Here is a 22,030-nt window from a genome sequence, read left to right on the forward strand (position 1 = left end):
AGATGTAAGAGGTTAATCATTACGCACACCTGGACGTCATCATCAGGCACACCTGGACTCCATTACCTCCCCTATATCTGACACGCCATTCGGTTCTTTCCCCAGTCAGTATGGTTTGTGTTTCATGTCTATACGCTATTTGTGCTTGTTATATTGTTCAATGTTCCAATTATTATTAAACTCACCACCTGCACTTGCTTTCTGACTCCCAGGGTATACTTTACAGAATACTGACTCCAAGAATGGAAGCAGCAGCAACACAGAATGTCTCCCAGACAGTCGACGAGCAGGGATATCTTCTACGTCAACATTGTGACCAGCTAGCACAACTGGGGATGGCTATGGAAGAGGTTCTTCACAGTGTGCAACGTCTCGAACATACCCGGGAGCTGTTGCCGTCAACTGGCGCAGGATACTCTACAACCAGCACAACAGCCCATTCAGCAACGCGCTCAGGTCAGCAATGCCCGTTTGTCCCTCCTGGATAAATATGACGGTACCCCCATCTAAATGTTGTGGCTTCCTACTTCAGTGCTCCGTCTACTTTACACACCAGATGGGAGCCCCCTCCACCAAGAGATCCAAGGTTGCCACGGTTATTTCTCTGCTCAATGGGTGGGCGTTGGAATGGGCCACGGCCGTCTGGGAGACGCGTTGGAATGGGCCACGGCCATCTGGACCTCCTGTGCGAGAAGGAACTGGCCTGTCGAGACGACAATCTCTCCTTGGACGCACTCATTGTGATGGCCATCCGTCTGGATAACCTACTTCGCGCAGACGCATCTACCCTCTGTCGGTGGCTGAGACCCAGGTCATGGAGGATTACATCCAAGGGGCGCTCCAACAAGGTTTCATCCGCACGTCCACTTCTCCTGCGTCTGCAGGATTCTTCATGGCCAAGGAGGATGGAGGGTTACGTCCATGTATCGATTACAGAGGACTCAATTAAATCACCACAAAGTACCATTACCGCCAAGGAACCATTCGTCATCCTCACCGACAATCGGAACCCGGAGTACATACAGACAACGAGGCTGAATCCGCGCCAAGCAAGGTGGGCCCTTTTCTTCACAAGGTTAGACTTCACACTGACCCAGGTAAAAAAAAACACCAAGGCCGATGCCCTGTCCAGTCTCTACAATTCGGGAGAGGGTCCTGTCCAGAATGCACCTATAATCCCATCCTCCCGAGTCGTAGCTCCTGTGGTATGGATCGTATTTGTGGACATTCGCCAGGCTCTGGAGAGGGACCCCGCACCCACTAACTGTCCTCCCGAGCGCATCTACGTTCCCATGGCGATAAGGGATCAGCTGCTGAACTGGGCGCACACAGCTGTCGTCGCTGGACATCCAGGTATTCCTCGCCCTACCCAATCCATCTCTGAGAAGTACTGGTGGCCCACCTTGGCGCAGGACATCACTCGTTACGTCAACTCCTGTTCCGTATGTGCCCAAACCAATCCCCCCGGAACGCTCCAGCAGGGAAACTCCTTCCCGTGCCTCAGCGTCCCTGGTCCCATCTATCCATTGACTTTGTTACTGATCTCCCCTCCTCTGATGGTTTCACCACCATTTTGGTGGTTGTGGATAGATTTTCAAAATCCTGTCGTTTAATCCCTCTTTCTGGTCTTCATACTGCTCTCCAGGTCGCTGAGGCACTATCCCAGCAGATCTTCCGCCATTATGGCCTTCCGGAGGACATCGTCTCCGACCGTGGCCCCCAATTCACATCTCGGATATGGAGAGCCTTTATGGAGATGCTCGGGGTCACGCCCAGCCTCAGTCCAACGGGCAGGTGGAGAGAATGAACCAGGAGGTTCCTGAGGAGTCACTGTCTGGACCGGCAGGGAGAGTGGGCTCGATTCCTTCCATGGGCGGAGTATGCCCAGAACTCGCTACGTCACTCCTCCACTGGGTTGACCCCCTTCCAGTATGTTCTGGGTTTTCAGCCGGCCCTGGCTCCGTGGACACCGGGCCAGACAAAAGCTCTTGCGGTTGATGAGTGGTTCAGGCGTGAAGTGTGGAGTGATGCTCACGAGACTCCAGCGCCCCGTCCACCATCAAAAGGAGCAGGCAGACCACCACTGCAGTGAGACGCCCGTGTACCACTCTGGGGATCGTATCTGGCTTTCTACCAGGAACCTCCCACTGCATTGCAGTGCTAGAGGCGTCACTACAGACCCTGGTTCGTTCCCAGGCTGTATCACAACCGGAAGTGATCAGGAGTCCCATAGGGCAGCGCACAATTGGCCCAGCGTCATCCGAGTTAGGGGAGGGTTTAGCCGGAGGGGCTTTACTTGGCTCATCGTGCTCTAGCGACTCCTTGTGGCGGGCCGGGTGCCTGCAGGCTCACCTCGGTCGTCATGTGAACAGCATTTCCTCAGACACATTGGTGTGGCTGGCTTCCGGGTTAAGCAGGCGTGTGTTAAGAAGCGCAGTTTGGCGGGTCATGTTTCGGAGGATGCATGACTCGACCTTCGCCTCCAGAGAATGGTGCCATCTGGTTTGCGTAATATAAGGAATTTGAAATGATTTATACTTTTGATACTTAAGTATATTTTAGCAATTACATTTACTTTTGATACCTAAGTATATTTAAAACCAAATACTTTTAGACTTTTACTCAAGTAGTATTTTACTGGGTGACTTTCACTTTTACTTGAGTCATTTTCTGTTAAGGTATCTTTTACTTTTACTCAAGTATGACATTTGGGTACTTTTTCCACCACTGTGTGTGCATACGTGTCTTGTACTGTGTGTGTGTGTGTGTGTGTGTCACAGGAGACAGAGCCCATAATTGGGTTCAATGTCTTGCTCTGCTGAGCTTTGATTGTTGCATTGTTTTGTTCCTGCTCAAGGAATACCGGCTCATGACTTGTGAAGGGCAGGACCCTATTTACATAAGCCATTTGTCGGACTAACATAGAATGGAAGGTGCCACTCTCATTTGCATGAGCTCCATATTCCTCTCCTGTTTTCTGGCAGTAAATAGATGCATTTAAAGCTTTTCGAGCGAGCATCAGCCTTTTATCACCCAGCTGAATGAATATAATCATTACTGCTGCTCAGGCCTTGAGGTTTCAGCAGGTGCTATGAGCTTGCAGTAAATGGCCGGTATGAACGTTAACACAACAGTTTGTAGTATAGCCACTAGCCAAGTCACAATTGGATTTATTCAAACCAAGTTAATCAATGATCCTCCTTATCTTTCTTGTGCTAAAAGCAGGCCTGTGCATGATAGAGCATCAATGCCAGTTAGCACAAATTCAAATATTTTATTTCAAGGGAGTGACAATTTTAATTCACTATTTGGTTGGTTCTCACATATCATCATATTATTCCAATTTAACATATGACTGATTTGTCATTCATTTGAACAATCATCTCTGTCTGAGTTGAGAAACCATAATAACCATCCTATAGTTTAGCCAGATGATAATACTGAATCCAGAGAGGGTTGGCAGAGATCTAATTCCATAGGAGTTGTTAAACCCCTTTACACTCGTAACCATATATGGGTTGAAAATTGAAGACCTGGGCACTAATAAGTGCCTAAATTGGAACGTAGTGGCTGTACAGTAACATGCTATACAGGACGTCAGCGCTTCACAGCTTTTACTCCAGAGTATTTGGGGCGGTAGGTAGCCTAGTGGTTAGAGCGTTAAATAATGTCGCTCAAACAGAAGGAACTAACAGTCACTGATAACAACCAAAACGAAACAGGTGGGGTTTTAGGAGTTCTGAAAGATACTCATGGGGGTGTCCACTGAAAGTTGACTAGCAACCGATAGGTTGCAAGATCGAATCCCCGAGCTGAAGGTAAAAATCTGTCGTTCTTCCCCTGAACAAGGCAGTTAACCCACTGTTCCTAGGCCGTCATTGTAAATAAGAATTTGTTCTTAACTGACTTGCCTAGTTAAATAAAGGTCAAATTAAAATAGCGCTGTATGGGTTTTGACTGACAGCGGTTCTAAACTTGAGCACCGCGTGTGACAAGAGGTTGCCACCATCCCTCCCACTAATTTGGCAACTTTTGTAATTTTTTTGTTGTCTGAGTGAGAGAAATGCTGTAAATTAAGATGACTCGGTGCATTTTGAAAGATGAGATGGTGAGGATTATAATAAATACCGCTTTTATGTAATACAAGCAAGCCAAAAACCTGTTCAAATGTGCACTTAAAATTCCCAAATCATAAAACTCATGTCATATAGTGTCAACGTTTATGATCACTATGTTTGATGTACATTTACAAGATGACATGTCGTCATACCCTAGGTTATTCTGAACAGAATGAGCCTATGTTTATTTGTTTGAAGAAAATTCACTGTGGCACATGCACCTGAATGCACTCATGTCTCTTTTCTATGTGCACCAAAATTACAATCTTTTTCTCTGATACATTAAGATCGTATTTTATAACTTAGCTAGTCATGTTGGCAATACAACACGCTTTAAAATCATGCCCACCTGACCCAGATTGTGATTTATAATGGACTGTTTTTGGATTTCGTAAACAACAGTAATTGTGTGACGGCAGGGATGCAGGGTTGTGTTCCAAATTAAACCAATACAAGTGTGCTTGCTCTAGTTCCTCAATGGCACAGCTAGGGAGGTCAAAAAAGTACCTTACAGTTGAAGACTCTTCTTTGAGTTATAAAAGTGCATTGAAATGACGTATGAACTGTGCACACTTTGGAGAGGTAGGTGGCCACTTGGAGACACAAACCCTTATTTTTTTGTTTTATGTTGCACCTACCTCACATTTTCCAGGAATAGTCTTATCATGTTACTGAATGTATCCAGAGTATTTTCAGATTACGTTATCAACAAATGCGTCGAAAAGTACAGTAAATGTCAAATGCACAACAGTGTAATGTTTGGATTCAGTCTTGTCAGGTGAACTGTTGTGTACTCACCTTTGTTCTAATAATTTCCCATTATCTCTAAACTGTTCCTTTCAATTGCTACCATATTGATGCATATCCATTTCATATTTCTTCCTTAAGAAACATTTTAATTTAGCTGTAGCCATATTGGCCAATTCCCGTGAGTGTTAAGGGTTAATAAGTCACTTTTTTTTATTGTAGTCAGAAAACTTCTGTCAACACTTGCTTTTAAAAACTTAAAGGCCTGGTTGAAAATACAATCTACATAGGACCAGAATCAGAATCAGCTTGTTTTGCATGGGTGGAGTTGGTGACATCACCAAGCGGTAAATTAGTTAATAAACCAATAACAAAGAGTTCCAAACCGCTCTGCCAATAGGTTTTAAGTTTTCCCCTCCCCACTCAGATCACTCCCAGACAGCCCTAGCAAAATTCTTGCTTGAGGAAAAAAAGGTTTACTGACATTTTTTATGGAAAACTATTACAGTAAGGTGCTTAATTGTTACCCAGACATTATTTGATATTGAAATTAAAAAAACTGCATTGGGCCTTGAAGCTTTGGCACATTTTATGCCCCTGTATTTATGTATTTAAGCAGTCTGTTTAAGAGCATCTGCCTACTGCCTAATGATGAAAAATATAATCCTAATGTCATAGAAGCCCAAGAGAGACTCCACAGCTCTTCTAGCCCAGTCTGGATCGATATAGACTGGTGTTGGTCTATAGGTGGAAAGCTAACTATAACCTCATGGCTGTACTCCTGTGGCTCAATCCATTAACCATGACTTTGCTCATCTCTCTGTTCCCAGCGTGACCAATAGACTACTATCCAGTTCAAACACACCAGAGACAACCGTCTTACAGCAGCCCGCAGGCACGACCTTCAATTACAGATAATTCTCTGCATCTATCTCTCTCTCTTTCAAGTAAGGGGTGCTCCATTGCCTCCTTGTCAATATAAACACATGAGGGGTGTTTCCTTATCTTCAAGGAGGTTGAGAGTAGTTTTGCAGATGTTTAATTCGCTGTAACGGTTGACATTTGTGATATCATATGGCTATTTAATTTGTCTGACTGATGCCGTTGGCCCTACTTGTGTAATAACATCCCACTTGTGATGAACATGAATTAATTCTGTATTGTACTCTCAGTCCCAGGTGTCAGTGGATATTACTATTACGTTCCCCAGCAAGAAAACCAAATAATGTCGCTCAAACAGAAGGAACTAACAGTCACTGATAACAACCAAAACGAAACAGGTGGGGTTTAAGGAGGGGTTCTGAAATACACTCATAGGGGTGTCCACTGAAAGTTGACTACAAAAACTGGAACCTAAAAGACACCCACCATTAGCGCCCACTAAATTTGCCCAAGAAGAGGCAAACAAAATAAAACCAACACCAAACTTAAAGACAGGAAGCAAACAACAAAGTTGAGCAAAAAAAAACAGGGAAGATCAGACAAATAATTGTTTGTCAGGAAATCAAAATAGGGAGTGCCAACTAAAGGTGTTAACCCTCCACATCTATCAAGACAACTGGAGCACTGGGCCAGCCACTCTTAAATATCACAGCTCAGGTGAAACACCTTCCCACTAATGAGATGGCAACCAGCACAGGATGAAAAATATAATGATATATGATCACTCGGCTACATACTGACTAATGAGGCACAATCGGTGCGGCCTATGCGCTAACGAGCTATACGTGCTAAAGTCCAACCTCAAAACATAAATGGAAAAACCAAAGCCTGTAACAATTACACTGAGGTTGGTTTGATGAATGAAGCTGTTGGTGAATGGGGCTGGCGAGGTGAAGTGCTTGAAAAACTAAAGATATTCACACACTCTATTACACTCTGATCACTCGGCTACACATGCCTCTCCCTAATGTCAATATGCCTTGTCTATTGCTGTTATGGTTAGTCATTTTTGTCTTATTTCACTGTAGAGCCCCCAACCCTGCTCAATATGCCTTAAATGGTGCCTCTAGAGACAAAATCTCTCTCATCGTCACTCAATGTCTAGGCTTAGCTCCACTGTACTCACATCCCACCATACCCTTGTCTGTACATTAGGCCTTTAATCTATTCTTCCGCGCCCAGAAACCTGCTCCTCTTATTCTCTGTTCCGAACACACTAGACGACCAGTTCTTTTAGCCTTTAGCCGTAGTCTTATCCTACTCCTCCTTTGTTCCTCTGGTGGTGTAGAGGTTAACCCAGGCCCTGCAGTCCCCAGCATCACTCCCACTCCCCAGGCGCTCTCATTTGTGGACTTCTGTAACCGTTAAAGCATTGGTTTCATGCATGTTAACATTAGAAGCCTCTTCTCTAAGTTTGTTTTATTCCCTGCTTTAGCACACTCCGCCAACCCGGATGTCCTGAATCCTGGCTTAGGAAGGCCACCAAAAATCCTGAAATTTACATCCCTAACTATAACATTTTCTGACAAGATAGAACTGCCAAAGGGGGCGGAGTTGCAATCTACTGCAGAGTTTTGTCATACTATCCAGGTCTGTGCCCAAACAATTTGAGCTTCTACTTTTAAAAATCCACGTTTCCAGAAACAAGTCTCTCACCATTGCCGCTTGTTATAGACCCCCTCGGCCCCCAGTTGTGCCCTGGACATCATATGTGAATTGATCGCTCCCCATCCATCTTCAGAGTTCGTACTGTTAGGTGACCTAAACTGGGACATGTTTAACACCCTGGCTGTTAGGTGACCTAAACTGGGACATGTTTAACACCCTGGCCGTCCTCTAAGCTAGATGCCCTCAATCTCACACAAATCATTAAGGAACCTACCAGGTACAACCCTAAATCCATAACCATGGGCACCCTCTTAGATATCATCCTGACTAACCTGCCCTCTAAATACACCTCTGCTGTCTTCAACCAGGATATTAGCGATCATTGCCTGCGTGTGTACTGGGTCCGCGGTCGAACGACCACCCCTCATCACTGTCAAACGCTCCCTAAAAAACTTCAGCGAGCAGGCCTTTCTAATCAACCTGGCCCGGGTATCCTGGAAGGATACTGACCTCATCCCGTCAGTAGAGGATGCCTGGTTGCTCTTCAAAAATGCTTAAATAAGCATGCCCCATTCAAAAAATGTAGAACTAAGAACAGATATAGCCCTTGGTTCACCCCAGACTTAACTGCCCTTGACCAGCACAAAAACATCCTGTGGCATTCTGCATTAGCATCGAATAGCCCCCACGATATGCAACTTTTCAGGGAAGTCAAGAACCAATATACTCAGTCAGTTAGGAAAGCTAAGGCTATCTTTTTCAAACAGAAATTTGCTTCCTGTAGCACTAATTCCAAAATGTTTTGGGACACTGTAAAGTCCATGGAGAATAAGAGCACCTCCTCCCAGCTGCACACTGCACTGAGGCTAGGAAACACTGTCACCACCAATAAGCATTTTTCCACGGCTGGCCATGCTTTCCCCCTGGCTACCCCTACCCTGGCCAACATCTCAGCACGTCCTGCAGCGACCTGCCCCTTCAACCGACTAGCATCACTACTCTGGACGGTTCTGACCTAGAACATGTGGACAACTAAAAATACTTAGGTGTCTGGTTAGACTGTAAACTCTCCTTCCAGACTCACATTAAGCATCTCCAATCAAAAATTAACTCTAGAATCGGCTTCCTATTTTGCAACAAAGCCTCATTCACTCATGCCGCCAAACTTACCTTCGTTAAACTGACTATCCTACCGATCCTTGACTTTGGCGATGTCATTTACAAAATAGCCTCCAACACTCTACTCTTTTGCACCCCAGTATCTCTACTTGAACATCATCATCTGCACATCTATCACTCCAGTATTAATGCTACATTTTGGCCTCTAGGGCCTATTTATTGCCTACCTCCCTACTCTTCTACATTTGCACACACTGTACATAGATCTTTCTATTGTTCTTTTTTGTTATTGACTGTACGTTTGTTGATGTGTAACTCTGTGTTGTTTTTCTCACACTGCTTTGCTTGATCTTGGCCAGGTCGCCGTTGTAAATGAGAACTTGTTCTCAACTGGCCTACCTGGTTAAATAAAGGTTAAATAAACACTCCCAGATATTTATTGAATGACTGAACCAGTGTTTTGACACGCAATGCCTTCGTCATTGTTGAAAGATGAGGAGTAATCGCGTTAGCTCATCTTCTCTTGGCCTATTGGGGATTGGAGGTCATGTGATTTGGGTTTCTTCCATAAACGTCCTCACTCAGAATGATACTGTACTGTAGGTTCTGTCCTCTGGGCTTGGGGCTGCCCTTGCCCTACTATAACTGTAATCTAATAATGTAACAGGCTACAGCCATATCAGGGCTTAGGCCTTGGACCTGGGACCACCCTATGTATCCACTACATCACTGATCCTCCCAGCCTGAGTAAGGGCCAGTGGGGCTGGGCCTGAAGTGGTGACATGGTGGTGATTGCACTGGATGGGAGCTAATGTCACTCCCTGGGTCTCTGATGATAGATCAGGTCATGTAGGGAAATGGTTCCAGGCTCAGTAGGTATTCCCTCATCCCTCCCACCCCTCTACCCCCCGCCGTACCCCCTCCTATGGCAAGTGATGTACACATTCCTGTACCTGTCCCTCCCTGCTGCTTCCCCTCCTAATCATCAGAGGGGTGCCAGGTGTGGTAGATCCTTCCTCCCCTGTCCCTCTATCACTCCCCCTTTACTACCCCCTCTGGCTCCCCAAGCACCTCTGCTGGTGACATTCTTTGCATAATGTGTCCTAATGGAAAGTGTGCCTACATTTATAAGTGAGCACCACAGGTTTAGTAGAAGGTTTATGAGAGTCGAGCTTTGAAAAGATCAGAGGTGCCCTGAGGTTAAGGTTAGGAGTACAAACATGTTCTCAGCAAGTGCTCTCGCCCGTCATCTTATATACGTTGAGGGGAGCAGAACAGACTTTAAAAAGGATCGTAATTGGTCTTTAACAGGCCTTTTAACTGGACATTCTTTGAAGCATAATTTGATTATGTAAAGGTTATCTACCTGGAAGGTAATTGTAATTCACTTGTTGTGGCCAAGTATTGAATCACTGTTGTGTGGGTGGTGGGTTGACCAGTTGATTGCCTTGCTGTCACACCCACCAACGCCATCTTTCTACTATTAACAATGAAACGTTAAACATCTCCTCTAGATGCAGTGAGATCTAATGGTCCTCTCCCCATTGCTCATAGGAGAAACCTTAGATACCAGGCATCTCTGGAGCATTATACTGTCGTTCTCCTCTCCATTTCAGTCCTGTTCTCTTTGTGGCTTAACTGGCTTCCATCTGCCCTCCACCCATCTGCCAGCGGCTGTCAAAGGTCAGCGCCTTGCCAGGGTAGACACCCCGGGCCCCCGCGCTCTGTCATGATCCCCCTTACTGCTCCTCTCATCAATTATACACAGGCCAGGCAGAGGTGGAGGAAACCCAGCACCTGGCGTGTGTGTTTTGGGAGGGGTGTGGTGATTGTGTGTGTGTGTGTTGGGGGTTGTATTGTGTGTGTTCTGCCTGTGTATCTGTACCAGCATGGTTTTCAGTCCACCACCCAAGACATTCTCCTGGACCAAACCCAGGAATTTCACATTTTCCCCTTTATTGGAGATTGGACTGCAGAACCGAACAGGGCCATAAAGTAGAAGGCCAGTGATGAGAGAAATGCATTTGATACAGGCCCATAGGTACTGCAGAGAGGTGATTCAGCGTTGCTGAAGTAATCAAAATGCAGCAATTTACCCTCAGTTTCTGAACCTTCTTTTTTTGAATCTGGGAATTTCCTGACAAAGAATAAGCTTTTTGGACCCAGTACGCGTCTCACCTCTTTCAATACCTTTCTCTTTGTTGTCGTTCTGCTGGTGGCTTGAAGAGTCTGGAATAAAGGAAACGTTATGTTCTGTGTGAATGACGTGTTATTGCCTTTGCTGCATAGCATTGGAATTGCCTTTTCATAGGATTATCTGGAATTGCCTTTTCATAGGATTATCTGGAATTGCCTTTTCATAGGATTATCTGACAGTGCTATATCTGAGAATGACAACACCTTTAATTTCTTCAGATTCGCACAATTATTTTTTTTATTCACACATTCACACAAAACCCGTCAGATAACATTCAAAATAAACAATCCCATGAAATCAGATATGTTTGAATGGAACACATGGGCAAGCATGAGCCAACATTGACAGACTGTTTTGGTTTGAAAAGACGAGTCGATATGATAATGTCACACAGAGACCTACTGGGGAAAGACACCGTAGGACTGACTCCCAATGAGCATATTAATCTGCTTCTCTAGTAGGAACTGCCAGGGGATAGGAGAATGTCACAGGAGAGAGGTAGGTAGAGATGGAGGGGAGGGGGGGGGGGGGAAGAGTCTAGATAAGAATAGAGTACAAAATGGAGGGGTTCCCTTTCAGTTAGTACAACACAGCTATGGGGAGTTCGCACTCTAATGAAGAACATTAGATTCACGCCAGACAAGGCCAATATCACCGTGCCTCACCGAATGCCCTGCCTTCCACCGGTGATAAACCCAAGGCACGGATTAATTCCTTAAATTCTTTAGCTCTTCACCTCGAGCTGAGCAGAACAATTTCTCACATTCTTTAAAATAACATGGGAACCCGAAATCTATCAGGCTTTACTCTAACTTAACAATCCCACTTGAGGGTGTGCTTCTTCTGGGCGTTGTGTGTTAAAACTTGGTATATGATTTTGTGAGTTTCCTACTGAATCTGTTAGCCAGGCTAAACAGGCAGAAGAACTAACTGGCTGAGTAAGATGGCTAGCGCAACCAAAAAGGCTAACAAGCCGGGTTCGGGTTCAACTAGGACTGTGGCGGCCATTCAATTTTGTAAGCCGGTGATTGTCAAGCAACTAACTGCCGGCCTCACGGTAATTGACTGTTGATTAACATAAACACTTTTAGCATCTCCTGGCTGCCATGCATAGCCTTCAAACCACTGTAAAATGGCACCGGAAGAAATGTCAGCAGTTGTACGGGCACCTAACCAATTGTGCTATTATGTGTTTTTTTTTTTGCGTTATTTGTAACTTATTTTGTACATAATGTTTCTGCCACCATATCTTGAGGCAAAAAAGAGCTTCTGGATATCAGGACAGCGATCACTCACCTCGGATTAGAGAAAGATTTTTTCTTCAACAAGCAGGACGCATTCTCCCAACATCTGACAAGGCCAACATCCCCGTTATTGGCAAGAGAAAGAGACGCAGGTACAAAGGACACAGAGCGGGGTACCTCGTAAGGATCCGCAGAAGGCGAGTGGGAAAGCTGCTGTTGCCGTCAATATTACTCACCAACATACAATCATTGGACAATAAATTATACGAGGTACGATCACGAATTTCCATCCAACGGGACATCAAAAACTGTACAGCACTTTGTGATATCAGCTGATGTAAGAAGGGCTATATAAATACATTTGATTTGATTTGTAGCATGTTATGTTTCATGGAATCGTGGCTGAATGATGACATGGATATTCAGCTAGCAGGATATACGCTGCACCGGCAAGATAGAACAGCACAGTCCGGTAAGACGAGGGGGGTCGGTCTGTGCATATTTGTAAACAACATCTGGTGCACGAAATCTGAGGAAGTCTCTAGATTTTGCTCACCTGAAGTAGTGTATCTTATGATGAACTGTAGACCACACTATTTGCCAAGAGAGTTTTCATTGATACTTTTCGTGGCTGTTTATTTACCACCACAGACGGATGCTGGCACTAAGACCGCACTCAGTCAGCTGTATAAGGAAATAAGCAAACAGGAAACCGCTCACCCAGAAGCGCCGCTCCTAGTGGCTGGGGACTTTAATGCAGGTGTCGTGTCTTTGGCTATGCCGGATTAAGTGATATGACATGCTATTCTATAAAATCCTTTCTCTGTAATTAATATTACCTGATTGAGCTAATCATGTAAATGTAATTAACTAGAAAGTCGGGGCACCACAAAAGAGTGTTTATAGAGCTTTTATCTTCCGAATAAACTCTTAAAGACCTAGTAATATTTTACATCAATAGCAGTCAATATTAATCATCACCTTATTTCAGTCTCATCTGAAAGTTGTAAATTCTTGGTTATCTTCACGAACCCTGGATAACAAGTTGAATCAGCAATACAAAATTGGGTTTAATTATTTATTTACTAAATACCTAACTAATCACACAGAATGCAAATTATGTCATACAGAAAACGTCCCTGGTGGATGGAACCTGTATGATGGCTTGTTACACAAAGAAAGGGGGTTGGGCTTGAATGAAAGAGCGGGAAGACTGAGGAACAAAGGGAGAAGCTGTGCTATCATAAATACAGTATCTTATGCATTCTAAATTACCGCCCATTTGGAAAAGGAAAATGTAATAAATATTTACTGCGCTTCGGTAGGTTGGCGTAGATGCTGGCCGTGTTGGCCAACAGAGATCTTCCTTTCCTCTGAAGAATGTCTCTGGTGGTAAATTGGATACGTTGTAGTATCTTCGTTGTGTGTTAGACTGGTACGTCGTCCGTCCTTTCCTAGCCCACGTTTACAGCTGCTGTTGCTAACTCAACGGCTAGGATGTCTCACTTCTTTAGTGAATAAGAGTTCAGAGTTCATACCATTCACAACCAAAGCTCACACTGAGGTTGGCTTAGTTCTGTAGTTGACATGTTAGTCCATTTTAACGTATGGACCGTCGTCCTATCGTCCTCAGAACAGGAGGTTACATTTTCGTCAAGGGCTTATATAGTGGAGGGAGAGAAGGGTGTGTTTCATAGTTTATAACCCATGTCTCTTCACAGGGGCGGGCCACTGATTGAACAGAGCTCTAACCTTATGAAAACCCAATTCTCTCATTTGGAAGCTAAAATTAAATTTAATCTGTTCACAAACAGTTTCATTTAAGTTGCATTTAAATTGCACAACAATTCCATGTGAATCTGATAACTATAATGTGTAGACTTTCCCAGATACAGTTTATGTCGTCCTGTCATCAGTCATAATGTCTCAGATGACAACCGAACTGACATCATATTCATTAAGTACCAACGCATATTTTCAACTGGTTCTATTACTGCAATATGGTTCCTTTCCCCCCACTTGTTTGATGTTCCCATACTCTCTATGTTTAACAAAGGCTATTCAAGAGTCCTTCAGTAGAGTCAGAGAGAGAGAGAGGGAAGGGAGAAAGGTATTTATGGGGGGGGGGGGTCATAAACCTTACCCACAGGCCAACGTCATGACAGTACTCCCATGTTGGGTTCAATCTTGCGATTAACCTGCATGTTGCAAACCAACATAAAAATTACCGTGGGTTGTCCTGGTTGTGGACCATCGTTGTGATCCCCATCTGGTGGTCGACCCGGGTAGGGTTTATGCGAATGAAGAAGTCCGATCCAAGGCTGGGCAGCATATGTCCAGTTGGTGATCGCTGTTGCAGTCCCCCCTCTGGTGGTCGACCCGGGTAGGGTGTCTTCAAATGAAGAAGTCCGCTCCAAGGCTGGGCAGTGGATGTCCGGAGTGGGATCGCCGTTCCAGACCCGTCGTCTGGTCGTCCAGACTGAAAGATCTGGGTAGTAACTTAGGCAGATGTTAACAACGCGCGCACACACTCATGAAATATATCATTACATTTCCTCCCAAATGAGCGGCGTTGTGGCACTAACTGATGGTTGTATGGGGGAGTTGTTTATGGCTCTATCACTTTCTATGTGCCGAAGAAAATGAAACAAAATGAATGAAAGCATAAACAAAACAAAATATAGTTATGCTACCTTAATCATCTAATTGGACTGTATTCTATCTACGTCTATGGTCTTGGCAAAATGACCCTATCATGGCATTGTCTAATGTCATATCTAGGGCTTTCCTAATTTGCGGGGTGTTGCTTAGGGTACTATCCTAAGTTGATAACTATATGATAAGTCTACAGCTGTAAGGCACTAGTTTTGGGCAGTCTACAGGGATGACCTATGGACTTCTGAGAAGAAACTGGTGAGTGCTGTAGCTGTAGAGTTAAAGGCCTCAAAATAAATGTTCAACTTTACTAAGGCTGGTATTTTGCCCGGACCCTTAAGTGATCCTAGCATAAATCCTAATTGGATGTTCCGTTGTGCATGTGCGTTTATGCTTACGCAAGAGCACATGTCAAGGGAAGGAAACCAAGTATCCTGGCAGATTACAACTTGTTCAGAATGAGTCTGACGTAGTCAGGTAATTTTCAGGTCAATGCCTGGAGGTCAGTCAGAATTGGTGTCGAGGGAGTCTGTAGTGGTTTTACTACCAGTCACTGTCTTCCACTATTGTAGGGACGGTAGGTATGAAGAAGTCTACTTCATAGCTATGTTGTCCACGGAGGAGCTAACCTCACGACGGAAGTACTCTAAGTATTAGACCAGTCGTACGTGGTGTGATCATGGTTCATGACTTCTAATAAATTTTCTCCTGAACGGAGTGTTCTATTTATTAGTGACATGTGTGTTAACCATTGGAAGAGTGCAATGGAGATTCCCTTCCCCGTGTTGCACTCTGAGTGACTCCTATGTCGCTATTATCAATAGCAATTTAACTTGTGAGGTTACTAATCCTCTTACTGAGTGTTGCTGGACTGACTGTGGTATTGGTACTGGTACTCAAGGGGTCCAGTTGTCCTACCGATATATTCTGAAATGTTATCCTACAGGAATACATGATTAGAGCATTTTATTAGTTGTCTTGTAGGTGCTACTACACATGGCAAGGAATGATTATTGTTGCCATTTGTTTTGGAGGTGGACAAGTCCACTGGATTTCCTTTACGACCAGTGTGGTACACCTCAGTACTATCTTAGATGTGTTCTAAGATAAACCCCGTCTAGGGGCCTGTCTGCTCCTCACTGTTCTCAAGGGGGAGTTTACAACTAGATTTGATTTATGCTCTGGCGGCCTCGTACGGTGTTGTCCGTAGGCTCGACCCCCCCCCGGCCTCGATAAGGCTCATCATGGGTCTGGGCTACTATTCCCCCCCCCCTTTGTGTCTCGGGACCCCCCCACCAGCGTGTGGTGTTGGTATCCAAGGCGCAAACAAAAAGTTTGGACCCTATGTACGAGTTGTCAGTGGCCGCGTTATTATGAGAATCGCTGTAACCTTTCAACCAAATCTCCTGGTGTTTGTGCTTCAACACCCTTAGTGGCTGTCGAGGTCTGTCAGTCACCACCGCGTCCGCGTGGGGAAACCTCTTCAGTACCTGCAAACTGAGACGAGGATATCGGTCTGTGATATCGCAAAGTGTTTCACCAGTGGGAGTCATCGGGTCAGTTGCTGGACTGACGCCATTAGTGTCATTGTAAGGGTTGACAGTCCCCCACAAAGCGGAAGGTGTATCATCGGAAGCAGAGTATACTCCGCACATCGATGTTTTTCTTGCTGAGATGGCCGCAGTGCTTGCGGAAGTGTCCGAAGGGCAAGAGAAGTTCATCTCAACTACCGTATTGCACGACTGCAAGGAGGAGGGAAGTTGCTCATTCACAGAGATAGCTGGCTCAAAATCATGAAAAGAATGGTCAATCAGATTGGCTGATGGAATGTGTCGAGATATCGTAATATCTGCTTGGATCGGATTCTGCACCAAGAGGTTTCTAAACGTCTTTTTCCCAAGGGGTGCTTTTGACAGATACCCCTCGTGAATGACTGCGTTGCAGCTAGCGTTAGGGGAAGACACTGTGGTCAGTGGAGAAGACACTGTAGCCTGTGACCATACCTGGTTGGTTTTCCAATCCATCAATGGGAGTAACCGATCCATCTAGTCTGCTCCCAGTAGCAGGGGTACAGTTGAGGCTGGTAACATACACAGGGTGAACGAGCAAGATGTCCTGGAAGTGTAGTTTCAGCATGACTCTCAATGTGAGAGGCGAGGTAGTCTGAGTGACCCCTCGAAGTGTAGTGTCGCATCGTTCCACTTTTAACCAACGTTTAGTTGGCTTCAAAGGCACTACAGAGGATAGTGCGTACAGCCCAGTACATCACTGGTGCTAAGCTGCCTGCCATCCAGGACCTCTACACCAGGCCGAGTCAGAGGAAGGCCCTAAAAATTGTCAAAGACCCCAGCCACCCCAGTCACAGACTGTTCTCTCTGCTACCGCATGGCAAGCGCTACCGGAGCGCCAAATCTAGGACCAAAAGGCTTCTCAACAGCTTTTAACCCAAGCCATAAGACAACTGAACTGGTAATCAAATGGCTACCTGGACTATTTGCATTGTGCCCCCCCCAACCCCTCTTTTACCCTGCTGCTACTCTGTGTTTATCATATAGAGTTGAAGTCGGAAGTTTACATGCACCTCAGCCAAATACATTTAAACTCAGTTTTTCACAATTCCTAACATTTAATCCTTGTAAAAATTCCCTGTCTTAGGTCAGTTAGGATCACCACTTTTTTTTTAAGAATGTGAAATGTCAGAATAATAGTAGAGAGAATGATTTATTTCAGCTTTTATTTCTTTCATCACATTCCCAGTGGGTCAGAAGTTTACATACACTCAATTAGTATTTGGTAGCATTGCCTTTAAAGTTGTTTAACTTGGGTCAAACATTTCGGGTAGCCATCCACAAGCTTCCCACAATAATTTGGGTGAATTTTGGCCCATTCCTCCTGACAGAGCTGGTGTAACTGAGTCCGGTTTGTAGGCCTCCTTACTCGCACACGCTTTTTAAGTTCTGCCCACAAATGTTCTATAGAATTGAGGTCAGGGCTTTGATGGCCACTCCAATACCTTGACTTTGTTGTCCTTAAGCCATTTTGCCACAACTTTATGATTATGCTTGGGGTCATTGTCCATTTGGAAGACCCATTTGCCACCAAACTTTAACTTCCTGACTGATGTCTTGAGATGTTGCTTCAATAAATCCACATAATTTTCCTTTCTCATGAAGCCATCTATTTTGTGAAGCGCACCAGCTCCTCCTGCAGCAAAGCACCCCACAACATGATGCTGCCACTCCCGTGTGTCACGGTTGGGATGGTGTTCTTCAGCTTGCAAGCTTCCCCCTTTTTCCTCCAAACATAGCGATGGTCATTCTGGCCAAACAGTTCTATTTTTGTTTCATCAGACCAGAGGACATTTCTCCAAAAAGTATGATCTTTGTCCCCATGTGCAGTTGCAAACCGTAGTCTGACTTTTTTTCTGCGGTTTTTGAGCAGTGGTTTCTTCCTTGCTGAGCGGCCTTTCAGGCTATGTCGATATAGGACTAGTTTTACTGTGGATATAGATACTTTTGTACCTGTTTCCCCCAGCATCTTCACAAGGTCCTTTGCTATTGTTCTGGGATTGATTTGCACTTTTCGCACCAAAGTACGTTCGTCACTAGGAGACCGAACGCATGCGTGGTCCCATGGTGTTTATACTTGCGTACTATTGTTTGTACAGATGAACGTGGTACCTTCAGGTGTTTTGAAATTGTTCCCAAGGATGAACCAAACTTGTATAGGTCTACAATTTTTTTTCTGAGGTGAAATAACCTGTCTGTAAACAATTGTTGGAAATATTACTTGTGTCATGCTCAAAGTAGATGTCCTAGCCGACTTGGCAAAACTATAGTTTGTTAACTTCTATGGGACACACTATTCAACAGCCAGTGAAATAGCATGGCGCAAAATAAAAAACAGCAAAAATCTCATAATTTCATTTTCTCAAACAATCAACTATTTTACACCATTTTAAAGATAAACGTCTCGTTAATCTAACCATATTGTCCGATTTCAAAAAGGCTTTACGGCGAGAACATAAAATTTGATTATGTTAGGACATAAACTTCACAAGAAAAACCACACAGCCATTTTCCAAGCAAGGACATGCATCACAAAAAACAAAAATACAGCTAAAATATTCACTAACCTTTGATGATCTTCATCAGATGGCACTCATAGGACTTCATGTTACACAATACATGTATGTTTTGCTCGATAAAGTTCATATTTATATCCAAAAACCCAATTTTTTACATTGGCGCGTGATGTTCAGAAAATGTATTCCCACCAAAACTTCCAGTGAATGTGCACATCAATTTACAAAAATACTCATCATAAACGTTGATCAAATTTACAACAGTTATTGCAAGAATTACAGATATACTTCTCCTTAATGCAACCACTGTGTCAGATTTTAAAATAGCTCTACGGAGAAAGCACATTTTTTAATATTCTGAGTACATAGCTCAACCATCAAAGCAAGCTATACAGATACCCGACAAGTTCTGGGGTCAACTAAACTCAGAATTAGTATTATAAATATTCTCTTACCTTTGCTGATCTTCGTCAGAATGCACTACCCTGACTCCTACGTCCACAAGAAATGTTATTTTTGTTCGAAATACTCCATATTTATGTCCAAATACCTCCATTTTGTTTGTGCGTTCAGATCACTATCCAAAGGCATAACGCGCGAGCGCAGTACCAGAGACAAAAAGTCAAATAGTTCCATTACCGTTCGTAGAACATGTCAAACGTTGTTTACAATCCATCCTTAGGGTCTTTTTTTTAACATAAAACGTCGATAATATTCCAACCGGACAATAGCGTATTCATTCAAGAAGAAAAAGAAGGAGGGGCGCGCTGGCGGGCTCGCGCATCACCAAGTCCTTTGTCCTCGGGCAGTCCACTCATTGACTGAGCTCCTATTTTCTGCCCAGTAACAGGAGAAGGATGAAACACGTTTCTAAAGGCTGTCAATGGAAGCCTTAGGAAGTGCAACGTGACCCCACAGACACTGTAGTTTCGATAGTGATTCAAAAGAAGAACTACAATTCTCAGATTTACCACTTCCTGGTTGGATTTTTCTCAGGTTTGTGCCTGCCATATGAGTTCTGTTATACTCACAGACATCATTCAAACAGTTTTAGAAACTTCAGAGTGTTTTCTATCCAAATCTACTAATAATATGCAAATATTTACTCTGGGCCCGAGTATTAGGCAGTTTAATTTGGGCACGCTTTTCATCTGAAAATGAAAATACTGCCCCCTATACCTTAAAAAGTTAACAAGAAATTTGTGAAGTGGTTGAAAAACGAGTTTTAATGACTCCAACCTAAGTGTATGTAAACTTCCTACTTCAACTGTAGCTGTTCAGCCAGGTGTATTGGTCTGTCAATGGATGGATGTCATTCTAGGAGCTCATATATGTATTTTTATTTTTGTTACGTGAATTAAGTTATCAATGTTCTTAAACCAAACTTCAATTTAACTACTCAGTTTGTATACCAGAAGGTGTAAGGTTCCGGTTGAAAGAAACAGACTGAGGCCCAGCTAACAATGGTCAGAACGTTTATTTACGAGAGCTCTGAAATCCATACAATGCACACAGCCTTTTATGTTACACATTTCGTCATACAAATGAACTTACATCATTAGAGAACTCCACCCCGCTTTAGGCAGCTGTATTTTTCCACAGTACACATACATTCATTATCAAACATTTCAACCTGTCTTCTAATCTCATGACAGCTAAGCCGTTCTCAGGCCGTTGTTTCTCTCCCTAACTAGGGAGGCCTCTTCTCCTGTTCCTTTCCCAAGGTCGTCTTATCAACTCTGCCCTGCTCATTTTGAAGTAGTAACAGTGTCCTAGTGTTTAAAATCTACTCGCACACAGCATTGGATTATAGTCTTTAACACCTTATTATAGCCTTGTAATTTCTAATACATTTCAACAGGTTATATGGTTTCTGAGTGAAATCATTTAGTCAAACCTTTAATCATATAATTTCCATTACAATTTTATTTGATTTATTTCACCTTTTATATAACCAGGTAGGCTAGTTGAGAACAAGTTCTCATTTGCAACTGCGACCTGGCCAAGATAAAGCATAGCAAATCGACACATACAACAACACAGAGTTACACATGGAATAAACAAAACATACAGTCAATAATACAGTTTTTAGTAGTATTTGTAGGGCATCCTGAATAATCATGCTATTAGCTTTGTATTCCAGGGGCTGTTTCCCATCTAAACACAGCTGTTGAGGCCAATTCTAGAATAATTGTCCACTTGGCTGGAGAGGTTGATTGGTTGACTTATTTTACTTTAATTCCTTTATATTCTCAGAGCCCCTGAGGTGGTAGTGTTAATTGGGTTTGAGGTAGTGACACCTTCTCTTTCTTTTCCTTCACCCACTCCTTCCTTCCTTCTCCTCTTTTGTTAAATCTCCATGCACTGACAGCTCTCCCGCTCTACTGCTCTCTCTCTCTCTTGCTCTCTCCCTCCGTTGCCATGGAATCAAGCACTCGCTTCTGCATCTCCCGGCATGGACTCAGTATTTCTTACAATTACTTTCATTACCAAGCCACTTACACATTCTCCACTGCTCCTGCATTTAGTCACATGACCACAGAGGGCCATGTGCCAACCAGCAGGAGGTATTTAAGCCTTTTTGCAATGTCATTAAAGAGCATTTTAGCTCTCTGATTTCTAACCCATTGCATTTAGTTAGATTGAATATTCCATAATTACCTTGCACTTTCCCAATCACACCTGTAGTTTCCTACTGTTTGAGCTGATGTCAAATCAAATGTTATTTGCCACATGCGCCGAATACAACAGGTGTAGACCTTACAGTGAAATGCTTACTTACGAGTCCTTAGTCCTTAACCAACAATACAGTTTTAAGAAAAATACCCTGCCAATAAAAGGAACAAGTAATTAAAGAGCAGCAGTAAAATAACAATAGCGAGGCTATATACAGGGGGTACCGGTACAGAGTCAATGTGCGGGGGCACCAATTGGTCGAGATAATTGAGGTAATATGTACATGTAGGTAGAGTTATTAAAGTGACTATGCATAGATAATAACAGAGTAGCAGCAGCTTAAAAGGGGGGGGGGGGGACAATGCAAATAGTCTGGGTAGCCATTTGATTAGATGTTCAGGAGTCTTATGGCTTGGGGGTAGAAGCTGTTTAGAAGCCTCTTGGATCTAGACTTGGTACTCCGGTACCACTTGCCGTGCGGTAGCAGAGAGAATATGACTAGGGTGGCTGGAGTCTTTGACAATAATTAGGGCGTTCCTCTGACACCGGTATAGAGGTCCTGGATGGCAGGACACTTGGCCCCAGTGATGTACTGGGCCGTACGCACTACCCTCTGTATAGTGCCTTGCGGTCAGAGGCC

At 43.9% G+C, this 22,030-nt stretch overlaps 1 protein-coding gene across 2 annotated transcripts in view; it reads left to right on the top strand.

Moving 5' to 3' along the window:
• LOC106613737 (yjeF N-terminal domain-containing 3) overlaps positions 1-22,030 on the top strand; it is a 77,348-nt gene that overhangs the window by 23,874 nt on the left and 31,444 nt on the right. Inside the window, exon 3 of one of the 2 annotated variants that reach the window (XM_045687470.1) lies at positions 213-2,167. The exons of the other annotated variant lie outside the window; for it this stretch is intronic. Coding sequence (XP_045543426.1) covers positions 612-1,613 — 1,002 coding nt within the window. The 5' untranslated portion in view covers positions 213-611 and the 3' untranslated portion in view covers positions 1,614-2,167. Of the gene's footprint in view, positions 1-212; positions 2,168-22,030 lie in introns of those variants that run through there. 2 annotated transcript variants of the gene reach the window in all.

This window comes from Salmo salar, chromosome ssa10, assembly GCF_905237065.1.
Source record: "Salmo salar chromosome ssa10, Ssal_v3.1, whole genome shotgun sequence".
Taxonomy (NCBI): domain Eukaryota; kingdom Metazoa; phylum Chordata; class Actinopteri; order Salmoniformes; family Salmonidae; genus Salmo; species Salmo salar.